This window comes from Hydra vulgaris, chromosome 13, assembly GCF_038396675.1.
Source record: "Hydra vulgaris chromosome 13, alternate assembly HydraT2T_AEP".
Classification (NCBI taxonomy): Eukaryota; Metazoa; Cnidaria; class Hydrozoa; order Anthoathecata; family Hydridae; genus Hydra; species Hydra vulgaris.
This window is the reverse complement of record NC_088932.1, coordinates 27,260,884-27,273,283: the sequence shown is the minus strand read 5'-3', so window position 1 is coordinate 27,273,283 and position 12,400 is coordinate 27,260,884. Positions and strand designations below refer to the sequence as shown.

General features: G+C 27.4%; 1 protein-coding gene across 1 annotated transcript in view; it reads right to left on the bottom strand.

Moving 5' to 3' along the window:
• Nucleotides 1-11,897, bottom strand: part of LOC136089457 (nuclear cap-binding protein subunit 1-like) — a 151,507-nt gene extending 139,610 nt beyond the window's left edge. The window contains exons 1-2 of the mRNA XM_065815467.1: nt 11,792-11,897; nt 10,629-10,720 (exon numbers count right to left, since the gene is read on the bottom strand). Coding sequence (XP_065671539.1) covers nt 10,629-10,720; nt 11,792-11,834 — 135 coding nt within the window. The 5' untranslated portion in view covers nt 11,835-11,897. The remainder of the gene's footprint in view (nt 1-10,628; nt 10,721-11,791) is intronic.
• Between the last annotated feature and the right edge of the window lie 503 nt (nt 11,898-12,400).

The window sequence follows — 12,400 nt, the reverse complement described above, 5'->3', positions numbered from 1 at the left end:
CTTGAAAATACCAAAAATTGACTATTGAAGACTGGAGTAGTGTTAATATGACTTATAATTTTGTAAGAACCCTAAAAAACTTCAACTTAGTTAAAGCTCATTTGTCTGACGATGCCCATGAGAAAAACTCCACCAGGACTGCTTTATAGAAAAGCTTAAACAACCTGTGAGTGTAATAGTGTGGTCTGTGATCTCAGCCATGGGTATGGGTTTCCTCTACATTGTGAAAGGGACCATGGCTGCACTTTAAAAAATAATTTTTAATTTTTATGTAAAATTTGTGCTGCTAATGTCAATATCTCGACAACAGCTAACTATAAGTCTCTTTTTGGTCAAATCTCTTCACAGTAACCTGATGAACAATCTGTGAAAATTTTAGCCATAATCTCCGAGTAGTTCAAAAGATATTCTTGTTCAAAGTTTAAAAATTTGTTAACAGAGAAAACGCAAGAAAACAAAATAAAACAACTTTAACAATATATATCTTTAAAAATTTCCAGACACATAGGAGTTATCCTTGCTAAATCCTTTTTTTATACCTCTAAATTTTTTCCTTCTTGATTTTGTCACTTCTTTTTCCTTCCTTTCCATATTAATGATGCGATTTTTGTATTTTTTAATAGCACCGAGAAGGAAATATTCTCCACAATAAAATCCAAGTTGCTTAAATGTTTCTTTATGGGAAATGTAACCTCCATTAAAAGATATAACTGCAGAGAAAACAGCTAACTCTAAAACATTTTTTGAAACAAAATGTGTTTTGGGGCATTTTTCACAGATTATTTGATTAAAAGACTCATTAGGATTTTGGGTATAGCTGTGTAAATATTTTGACAAAAGATTGTCCGAACTAAGTTCCATTAATATTGGGTGTTATAGGTCTTTTATAGCAACTGGTAAGTTTAACTTGTTTTTATAAGTGCATTGTCCTGTAATCTTATCCCTTTGCCATTTGCACCAGCTAGTGTTGGTTCTGGGACAAAATTGATGACGCGTAGCTGCATCACCTTCGCAGCAGTGCCATAAAACTGCAAGTACAGCTTTTTTCATAGGGTAGAGTTTATCATTCTGACGAATAGCCATACCAAAGTAATTCTGCATTAATTTAATACTTGCATTAGTTAGTCTTCCTTTACCTGAGAGAGTTTTACTGTCATTCAACTTTTCTTTTTTTTTTATTGCACGTAAATTCCGAAGTCTTGTTCCAAGTCTCTTTTGAACATGACCAAGACACTCTAGTTTTTCCGGTATCAACGTTTCTCCATAAGGTCTTGCTTCCCTTACTTTGTTGTATGCTTTAGTGTCCCCATCTCCTATGTAATGACTGTACCTTAAGTTAAACTTACTTAATGAAGAACAAAAAATTGAAATAGCACCAGCGGACTCCATAGCACCAGATGATTCGTGATGATTAATTGCACACTTATGTCTTGTTTTCCATAGTTCATAACCAGCTGATCCTTTTTTTTTTTGACTAAATCTCACAAGATTTACAAAATTTTGATATAGTGTAATAGTCTAAGACCTTTTTATTATCCTTTGAAATTGCAGATACCACGCCATTCAGGGATGAATAACCCCTTTTTTGCCATGTTCCATCAATAGAAATATGACAGTCAACAATATCATTGCTACACGCATTGATGTTAATCATTTGACGCACTTCATGAGCAGCTTTTTGGGCACTTTTTTCAGCAGATTTTTCATATGCCCAATAAAGAGTCTTATTAATTTTTTTATAAGTAGTAAATGCAATAGAAAATGGAATATTCATCATTGTTGTAAATGTTTTAATTCCAGCATGACCTTTGCCTATCTCGCGAAAAGCCATAACTGTGCGATAGTTAATTTCATGTGCTTTTTTTACAGTTTTACTTTTTTGTAAAGGTATATATTGAGGAGAAGTAAAAGAAAATCTGCATGCTGAACAAACACTACATTTTATACATAATTTGAAATAAAGTGAAACCCTTTGTGTTCATTTTTATTATGTGTAAGCTTAACAGGTGAGCTACACTCAGAACAGCGTGAGAACTCCTCAAATAAATCTTTCATAATGCCAAAATGTATAAATATAAAAAAATTAAGGTCGATAGATGTCTGTTTGTTTTTAGCTGAACTGCCAAGATTTCAAGAATCTCTCAACTGCACGAAAGTTGAGAGATTCTTGAAATTTTTAAAAAAACTATACAAATAAGTTAATTTTAAAGCACGAAATAATTTTTATTTAAAATTTTTTCGTGCAAATAAAAGTTTGTTTTACAATGATTATGTCAAAAAATAATACGCAGAAAAACTCAATTGAAATTTAAATCAATTGCGTTTGATTTTTGATTTTGTACACTGGATCATTAGTAAAAGTAAATATACCTTCCCTACAAATATAGGTTAATTGGCTATTAACTATTTCAAATTATTTTTTAATTTGAATATTATTGTTTATTTCAGTAAATATTATTAAAGGTAAGAAACTAATTAAACTTCATATTTCAATTTTCATAATTGCTATTATAACTTTTAGTTATCCATTAGCGCATTATGGCTACCTCATCGCGACGTAAAAATCCCTTATGGAATTATTTCAAAGTGAGTGATGAGGATGTTGGCAAAACAATCTGCATACTTTGCAAGAAGATTTTGTCTAGAGGAAGTAAAGACATGTCAACAACAAATTTACAAAACCATCTGAAAAAAATGCATTACAATATACATAGCATGATGCTTTCTCAGATGAAGACTGTTAACCATGAATCTTCACCAGATCCAAATCAAAAGTCTGTAAAACAATTTTGCACTACTCAAACAATATGCTCAGATAAAAGAAGCTCTGTTGAATCAGTGCAAATCATTACCAGCACAGCCACAGATGAAACGCATGTGTCTAATAACTCAATACCTTCTTTTCAAAGAGCATCCAAACAGGTAACTCAGATAACTGTAACTAAATTCATTTACTATTTAGAATTCAGGATGTTGTGACGGGATGGGGGCAAGTCTTGTCAAAATAAGGGGGGAATGATACATACTTCTATCACCTAGATCCGTCACTGGTCATTGTTAGTTACTAAATAATAATTTTTATTCATTGAATTTGTTTCAGGTCTCTCTGCGGGAGATTTTGCAAAGAAAAGAATTGTGGCAACTTAACAATCCAAAGGCTCAAGTTATTACCAAGCTTATTGGAGAAATGATATGTTTAGACTTGCAACCATACTGCATTGTTGAAGATAAAGGTTTTACCAGACTTTTAAAGAATTTAGCTCCAAAATATACAATACCTAGTCGAAAGCATTTCTCCACGAAAGTCATTCCGCTGATGAATGAAACCATAAAAGCCAAAGTAAAATATGAGCTGGATCAAGCAGATTTTTTAAGTTTAACTTATGATGGTTGGACCTGTCAGCACACAATTCAATCGTATTACAGTTTAACTGCTAGATTTGTGACCCACGAATTTATAGTTAACCATGTCATCTTACAAGTTACACACTTCCCTGAGTCGCACACAGGGCACAATATAAGCAAATTCATAAATGAAGCGCTACAAACATGGGAAATTCCCCATGAAAAGCTTCATGCAGTTTTAACTGATAATGCAGCCAATGTAATGGCTGCCATTAAAGAGTCAAATTTGGGCGATAAGCATCTGCCATGTCTGATACATACTTTACAACTTTGTATTCAGAAAACAACAAGTGATGCAATTGCTGTTTTTCGAGCATTAGCAGGACATTTCCACCACTCATCCAGTGTATGACTAAACTAAAGGAAATTCAAAGTCAATTAAAATTGCCAAAGCACAAAATACTTCAAAATGTTTCCATAAGATGGAATTCAACATACTATATGCTTGAGAGGTTCATTGAGCAGAAAAAAGCTATTGCATTGTATTGCATTACCAGAACTCAAACAAATGCAAAAAATCGAAACGAATCATAATAGGTTTAAAGAAATACTATCTAGAGTTCTACCAATTTTGTTCTGAGTCTCATTTACAACAAGCAAAAGAAATTGACTTCAATGTAGCAAGAGGTAGTGGATCAGACTCAGAAGGATCATTAAATTCATTTTCAGAATCTAAACTTCATGAGTCCGACTCAGATTTTGATGACCATGGTTCTCCATTAAAAAAAAAAAACTAATGAGCATGGACATATATAGCTTCTTCCACCAATTCGGTGCAAATGAGTATGCCCTACAAAATTCAGAAAGTTCTGACGGACCGGGAAAAACAAAAAGAAGCACTAGTTCAATGGGAAAAACTCAAACAGTCAAAGAAAAATGGTAAGAAAAAAGAATCTATTTATGATTTACGTGTTGCTTATACATTAAATATATAAATTAAATGGAATTATATTTCAATTTCTATATTTCATGTTACTTTTTTTAATTTTATGAAATATTTTTGATTGCCTATGCCCAAAATTATTTATAATTTAACAATAAGCAATTTTTTTATCTCCGTTCTTTATTCTTTATAGTTCAAAAGACGGATAAGAGTCTTCTTTTAATTTTTTTAGTTGTTTAAAGATTAATACTTTTAAAATATAAACCTAACATTATCACTTATATTTTATGTATCAGCACCGATGAAGTCAACTTCTACTTTAGCTTTCCAATACTGCCAAAGAATGAATGCCCTTATAAGTGGTGGGGTGCATACCGTAACACTTGCTCTGATAAAGATACTTACAAGTTGGATTTGTCAAAGTTTTCAAAGAAAGTTTTGTGTGCGCCTCCTTCATCCGTAAAAAGTGAACGCCTATTTAGCACAACTGGAAACATATTTGAAGCAAAAAGAAACAGACTATTACCAGAGCATGGAGAACAGATTGCATTTTTAAACTATAATATGTCTACTTTCATTGAATAAATTATTATTAAGTAAATAATAGACTTCGTAGTTCGACTGATTCATCTTTTTTAACAAAATTTAACACAAATACCAAATTTTATGTTTAAATTAAAATAATAACTATTTTTACATATGTTTACATTTTTGTGAACTCTTTCAAAGTATTGACCCTAGATTATCTTAAGAATCAGTAAATGTCTAATTCATTTACTGCAAACTTTGGAGTGATTTGTAGTCTATACCTGCTAGATATAAAGTAAAGAATCTAAATTTCACTCTCTAAAATTGTTTTAATTTTTTATAGTTGTGCTTTTGTTTTATAATTTTCCTAAAATGGGCTTGTAGGCCAAAGCATACAAGCCTAAAACATTGATATATGATTTCAAAAACAGCTTGATTATCCAAATCGTGGTGGTGAAGTGTATTGCGCTTTAAAGTACATATGACTTTTGCCAAAGCTTCGGCTTCGGCAAAGTAGCTTCGGCCGAAGCTTCGGCTTCGGCCAAGTATCAGCTTCGGTACATTCCTAGAAAGAACTCTAACAATAAATGACAACTATGATTTTTTGTACTAATTTTTATTTTTATTTAGTATTGTTATTTACCTTTCAAAATATTATTAGTTTTCAGGCTCCTGTAACAAATAAATAATTATAACACCTTAAAAGCAAAGGGTTTTATAGTAGTTGTAAATAATTTTTTTATATTTGCTAAGAATATGATGTAAAAAAAAGGCACCTATTTTTTTATTAAGTGCTCAATTCAAGTAAAAAAACTATTAGCATATATTTAGGCATGTACCTTATTTGAAAGTAGAAAAGTAAATGTTATCAATAGTTTACAAAACTACTTTTATTTATGCAATTTATTTATAGTCTACACTTAGCCCTATAAGGAAAAATGACTAAAATTTGCAAGAATTCTGCTGAATACAAAACTTTTTATAAAAAATAATGATGGGCGACTCATATTAACAAACTGGTTCTTTCAGTTCCCTTTCTGGCAACCACCAAAAAGTCAGAGTATAAACCCCTGAATATATGTATAACAACAATGTTTATTAGTGCATAACAACAATATTATTAGTGTATGACAACAATGTTTATTAGTGCATGACAACAATATTTAATAGTGCATAAAAACAATGTTTATTAGTGTATAACAACAATCTTTATTAGTGCATAACAACAATGTTTATTAGTGTATAACAACAAAATTTGTTTGTGTATAATAACAATGTTTATTAGTGTATAACAACGTTTATTAGTGCATAACAACAATGTTTCTCAATACTTATATAATAGAAAAATATAAAAATAAATTGTTATTCATTTGTAATTTTTTTTTTTTTTTTTTGATATATTAAATATATCATTTGATTAATAAATTTTGTAATGACGGAAGTTAAATAAAAGAACAACATGGTTTCTTTAATAAATATATTTACTGCATTCGATGCAGGTCTTAAATTATATTTTTTAAGTTGCCCAATTTCCAATGTTAATACAAATTACTAGAAATAATGAACATAACGATTGCTCTGGTTAAAAAATTGTATTTAAAAACTTAAAAAAAAAGTTTTAAATAAGTTTCTAAACATTTTGTTAAAAAAGTTCAGTAAATTATCAATGCAATAACTTTTGGGTTTAAATGCACAATTTGAATAGTCTAACAAAGTGCTGACATTTCAATGGGGGTATTGAAAACAACCAAATATTTTATATTTAAGTATTAGTATTAATGACTTTTTATTTTTTTTAAATGAAAAACTTAACAAAAAAACATAAAAAAATTACAAATAAATAGCTATGAGTTTCCTGTGCATTGATGAAAACAGTCAAGTTTAGCAAAAACATTTGAAAAACAAAATAAAAATTGTCCATGTTTTTAGTGTAAATTATGAAGTATTTTCTTAATATACTGACTGAAAAAAGTTGCAAAAAAAGTGTATATCAAAAAATATTTTAATTTTCGTTATATTCTTATCTACTTTTTTTCTCAAGATCAATTTTGGTAGTGGAAAATAACAAACCCCCTAAAAATAAGAAACAAAAATAGTAAAATATTTAGGTATATTTTTTTTGACAACTTTCTTTTTTTAATATTCAGTTTTTTTTAACTTATTTTATTTAGATTTTCTATTTTGTATAGCTATTTTGTCTTTGGTTCTTTTCTTTAAGTATTACTGTTTTATTCTCTCTAGTTTCTTATAGCTTTTTTTGCAATTTTGATGCAAATTATTAAAACGTTTACTATATAAAAATATGTTAACGCTTGCAATATAAATAATATGTTAGCAAGCTTTCCCGCTACCCTGGAAGGCTTGCTAACATATTATTGTGGGACAAATATTTAAAAAATGGTAGAGTAAGCATATGGGTCATTTCATTCCAAGTAAACCAAGGTCCAAAATGGACCACCTCAGAATTTAATAAAATTTGGTAGATTGGTTTATATAAATGAGAAAAGCAATTTTTAAAAATTTCAGTATAAAAACTTTTGTGGTTCAGAAAACCTCCTTGTTTTTTTTATTGTATACAACTCTAGACCTGAAGTATTAACTCTAGACCTGAAGTACTTTGAATAGGAATACACCACTTTCAGTTCTAAGTTCACAAAACATAGAAAACCCAATCTTGACATCAAAGGAAGTTTTAATGAACTTTAAATAAAGTTCTTTTTTATTAACTAATAGAAGTCTTTTTTGAAAATGTTGTCTTTTACTATCAACTTGGATTGAGATATACTGTTTCATTTATGTTGTAAGTGCACAATTTTTTGATCTTTTTCTGTTAATTCCTCAAAACATTTTATTTTCTTGATTTTGGTAAATTTTACTTCAATCTTTATTTAATGCTTTTCATTGTTAGATCAAACTCAATTTGATCTAACAATGGCAAGTGCATTGTTAGATCAAATTGAGTTTGATCTAACAATGCACTTGCCATTGTTTTTTAATTACTATCTCAAAAGGTAATTAAATACAAGTTTTGAAATAAAAACTAAGGTTTCCATGAGTTTTGGTAAATAAATAAGAAACGATAAATTTTATAAATAAAATAGAGGTATAAAAAGAAAACTCAATAACTTGCTTATCTTAATGTCACAGCTTTTATGTGTATGTTTAGTAGTGTGTTTGTGCATAACGACACTTTATGCGTCAGACATAAAACCAGACATACTGTGCATGTAGAAATGTTTAATTACAATTTTTTCTAGGTTGGTAGGTTTTTTGGGCACTAATGTGCATGTTAAATTTTTTCCTGGTTCTGAGCAGTAATGTGCATGTTTTTAATGCATTTTGTGCTATTTTCATTGTTCTGATTTTGTAACTGCCCATGAGAAACTTTTTTTATAATATAAATTATAATTATATAATATAAACTATAATAAAAAGTCATTTAAGACTCATTCATTTAAAGTTTAATTACATAAAACATGACACAAAAAAATACCAAAACATTTTTAACGCTACTTCATTAATGCATCAATAGTTTTCTTACATTAAATATAATGTATCATAACTGCTGAAGTTTAAAAAATAATCGCTAATAAAAATAATCTTTTTTATAATTTTATATTCATCAAATATGAAAATATAATTGTATTCCAAGTGAAAACTCACACTTTAAAAAACTCATTTGAGACAGATTAGCTGAATTATTACTCGGTGTGCACACCACTGTGTGTGTGTGTGTGTGTGTATATATATATATATATATATATATATATATATATAATTATATAAATATAATTATATATATATATATATATATATATATATATATATATATATATATATATATATAATTATAATTATATAAATATAATTAAATATATATATATATATATATATATATATATATATATATATATATATATATATATATAATTAAATCTTTTTATTTTTTAATGATAATGGACAACTCAAAATATTGGCAGGCAACCAAGATTAGCTGAATTATTACTCGGTGTGCACACCACTGTGTGTGTATACAGGCCTTCCCAGGAGAGGCGTGCGGTCGGTCGCTTTGAGTGACCACGCATATATATATATTTTTTGAGAGTCTGGCCACGGTTTTTTAGCATATATTAATGACGCATTTTTAAAAAGGCGCTGAGAAAACCTAACTAAATTGTCGTATTATTTTATTATTTTTATTCATAATTTATTCTTATTATTAATATAAAAATATGAACATAAAAATGAAATGTATATATATATATATATTTATACTTATTTAATAAAAAAAAATTTTTCTTATTACAATTTTTTTTTTTCAAGTCTAGTAAACATAAAAAAAAAATTTATTTATTTATGTTTATATTTTATTTATTTATATTATAATTATTTATAATATATTTTTAGGTGTTGATTTTTTCAGCAACGATATTTAAGACAAGTCGAAAAAATAAACAGAAAATGTGACCGAAAACTTTTTTAATCTATTTTGAAAAATATGCTCTGCCGACGCGGGATGCGAACCTGGGTCTCCGCGGCGCTATGTAATGTCTCAACCAAATGAGCTAAACGATCATACCTCCATCTAGAACCTTGTAGATAATAATTCTTCTATAACTTAGATGTTATTTTTTGTATAAATACATAATTATTTGAAAAAATTTAAAATTATAAAAAAAAATTTGTAAAATAAAAAAAAAAAAAATTTATAAACTTATAAGAAAAAAAAATTCAAAGAAAAAAAATATATATATATATTATTTTTATGTTATTGTTTCCTTATTAATGAAAATAATAAATTATTAAAAAAATTACAAAATAATACAACGAATTTAATTTGATTTTTTCAGCGCCTTTTTAAAAATGCGTTATTTTTAATATATGCTAAAAAAGCGTGGCCGAGTTATCCAAAAAAAATAAATATCCGTGTTCACTCAAGGCGTGCGACCGCACGCCTCTCCTGGGAAGGCCTGGTATATATATATATATATATATATATATATATATATATATATATATATATATATATATATATATATATATATAATTATAATTATATAAATATAATTATATATATATATATATATATATATATATATATATATATATATATATATATATATATATATATATAATTAAATCTTTTTTTTGTTTAATGATAATGGACAACTCAAAATATTGGCAGGCGACCAAGATTAGCTGAATTATTGGTCGGGCATTCGGCGGGCGACTGAGAGTAATAGTTCAGCTAATTTTGGTCACCTGCCAATATTTTGAGTTCTCCATTATTTTATAAAAAAATGCTCACACTATATTAAGCATTTTAATTCAATTGGAAACTAAAAATTATAATTAAAGAATAAATACTGCTTTTCTACTAAGTTTTATTTTTATTTCCATTAAAATATTTCATTTTATTTACCGTGAAATCAAATTTATTTTTTCTTATTAAATACAAAAAAAAAAATTATTAATAGTATTTTTGATATAAAATATTCATTAGCAGAACTTGTTTTTAACAACTTGTCTAGACAAGTTGTCTTTATTTCACATGTAAACTAAACATTAGTTACTTAATGATTTTACGATTTTTATATGTCTATTACATTATAGAATTTTATATATAAGATGAATGTCCTTTATTTGCTTAAAAAAATGAAAGAAACTTGTTTTTTTTTTTGTTAAAGGGATCTTCTAGTGCCTAGGCACAAGAAGATCCCTTAAATAAAAAAAATATTTGTAAACAGAATTTAAAATGTAAACAAATGTTTTAAATAATTAAAACATTAAAATAAAACAATAAAATAAAAACCTTTTCTCCAACACGAGTAATAAGTGATTCCAAACGATCTTCAACATCTAAAGGACCAACTCGAGTTCGTTTTCGTTCACGAGATCCTGAAACTGATGAAGTCGTCATTTTAAACTACAAAACTTTTTAATTAAACAGTATATTATAAAAAATATAACAAATAAAATTTTACTGCGTATGTACATTATAAACGCCTCCTTATCTCCTAATGAGGGTACAGTTCTAAACTCAGTTTAATGAGGCAGAAAATCCAATCCTCTATTTGGATTAAAATGCCACATAAGTGAAAAAAATTTACATGTATGCTTGATAAAAGCATGCGATTTTGGTGATACTTATAGGCCAAGCTTGATTGACAGTCAGATTTGTACTTGTTTTACTACCTATTATTTAAAACCAAAGTAGATTTTAAATTAAAGATGAATAAAAAAACAAATAGAATGAGTCATGAAAATTAATAAAAAGTAAGAGCCCGCTGCTATATATCACCACTATGAGGATTTATAAATTAGCTTTATTTCTTGACAATTACATTTGTTTTGTTATATTTAGGACATGTGACATATTTATATAAATGTGTATATGCAGCCTTATCTTAGTGCCAGACTTTTAGAGAATAAATTATGAACACAACAATTAACAAACTTCATTAAACATAAAATTGCTCTATTAAATCTAAAAAAAAAATTTTAAAGTTTTGCAAAATAGGTTTTATAGAGAAGTATTATTATTTAATATTGGTTTTAAAAAACTTTCAACTTATTATTACATTTTTTATTCATTACTAATATTCAACAATAATTTGTCCCATGTATCGAAATTAATTAAAATGAACCTGAAATTTATTATAATGCTAACAACTAAATGCTCATTCAATTAGTGAATGAAAAAATATGAATGAAAAATGAATAACTATTTAGATGAACCAAAACAATCGATAAAAACAAATATAACAGCCAAAACAAGAACTGTGGACATTTTTTGAAAAAAAACTTTATAAGTAAATCAACTAAACATAAAACTTTTTTTCATAAATTCTGAGAAAGTTTCTTAATACTTAAAACAAACTTGCTTTTAACTTTAAAACTAAATTTTGTGTAGTTAATTAAGACCTGAAACAATATTAACATGCATAATATATAAATGTGGTAAAAATCAAATACCTTCACTATCATGATCTCTGTATCTCTTTCGATGATCAGACATTTCAAATGAAGAAATATTATTCAAAATATATTTATTATTTCTAAATATGTAAAACTAAAATTAGATTTTTGTATAATGTAATGTATAACATCATCATAATTTTAGCTCCCTTGTTTTTGAACTTTGTCAGAAACATAACACCATTACAAGCATAAAAAATATATTTTAGATTTGGGTAAAATATAGTTATAAATAAGGGATGTTTGGGTAAAATAAGGTTATAAGCAAGTAAACTAAAGGTCAGTCAAAGAAAAAAAAGAAAACTATTTTGTTGCTATAAAAAATGCAGTATTGGTGTAGTTGTAGAGCGCTTACTTCAGAAGTGAGAAGTTTTTAAATTCAATACCCAGTAGTACTATGCTTAACTTGTTTCTCTGCATAGCAGCCTTATTCATCAAGGTTTGTATTTTGAAGTTAACGAGTTCAGAAAAGGTTGTAACCAGAATAAAGTAGTCTAAATGACTCCAGTGGTCTTTTCAGCTATGGGGAGGTAATTAACATACTTAGATACTAAGTGCCAAAAACCAAACAATCAATTTATGTATCAAATGAATCCTAATCATGGT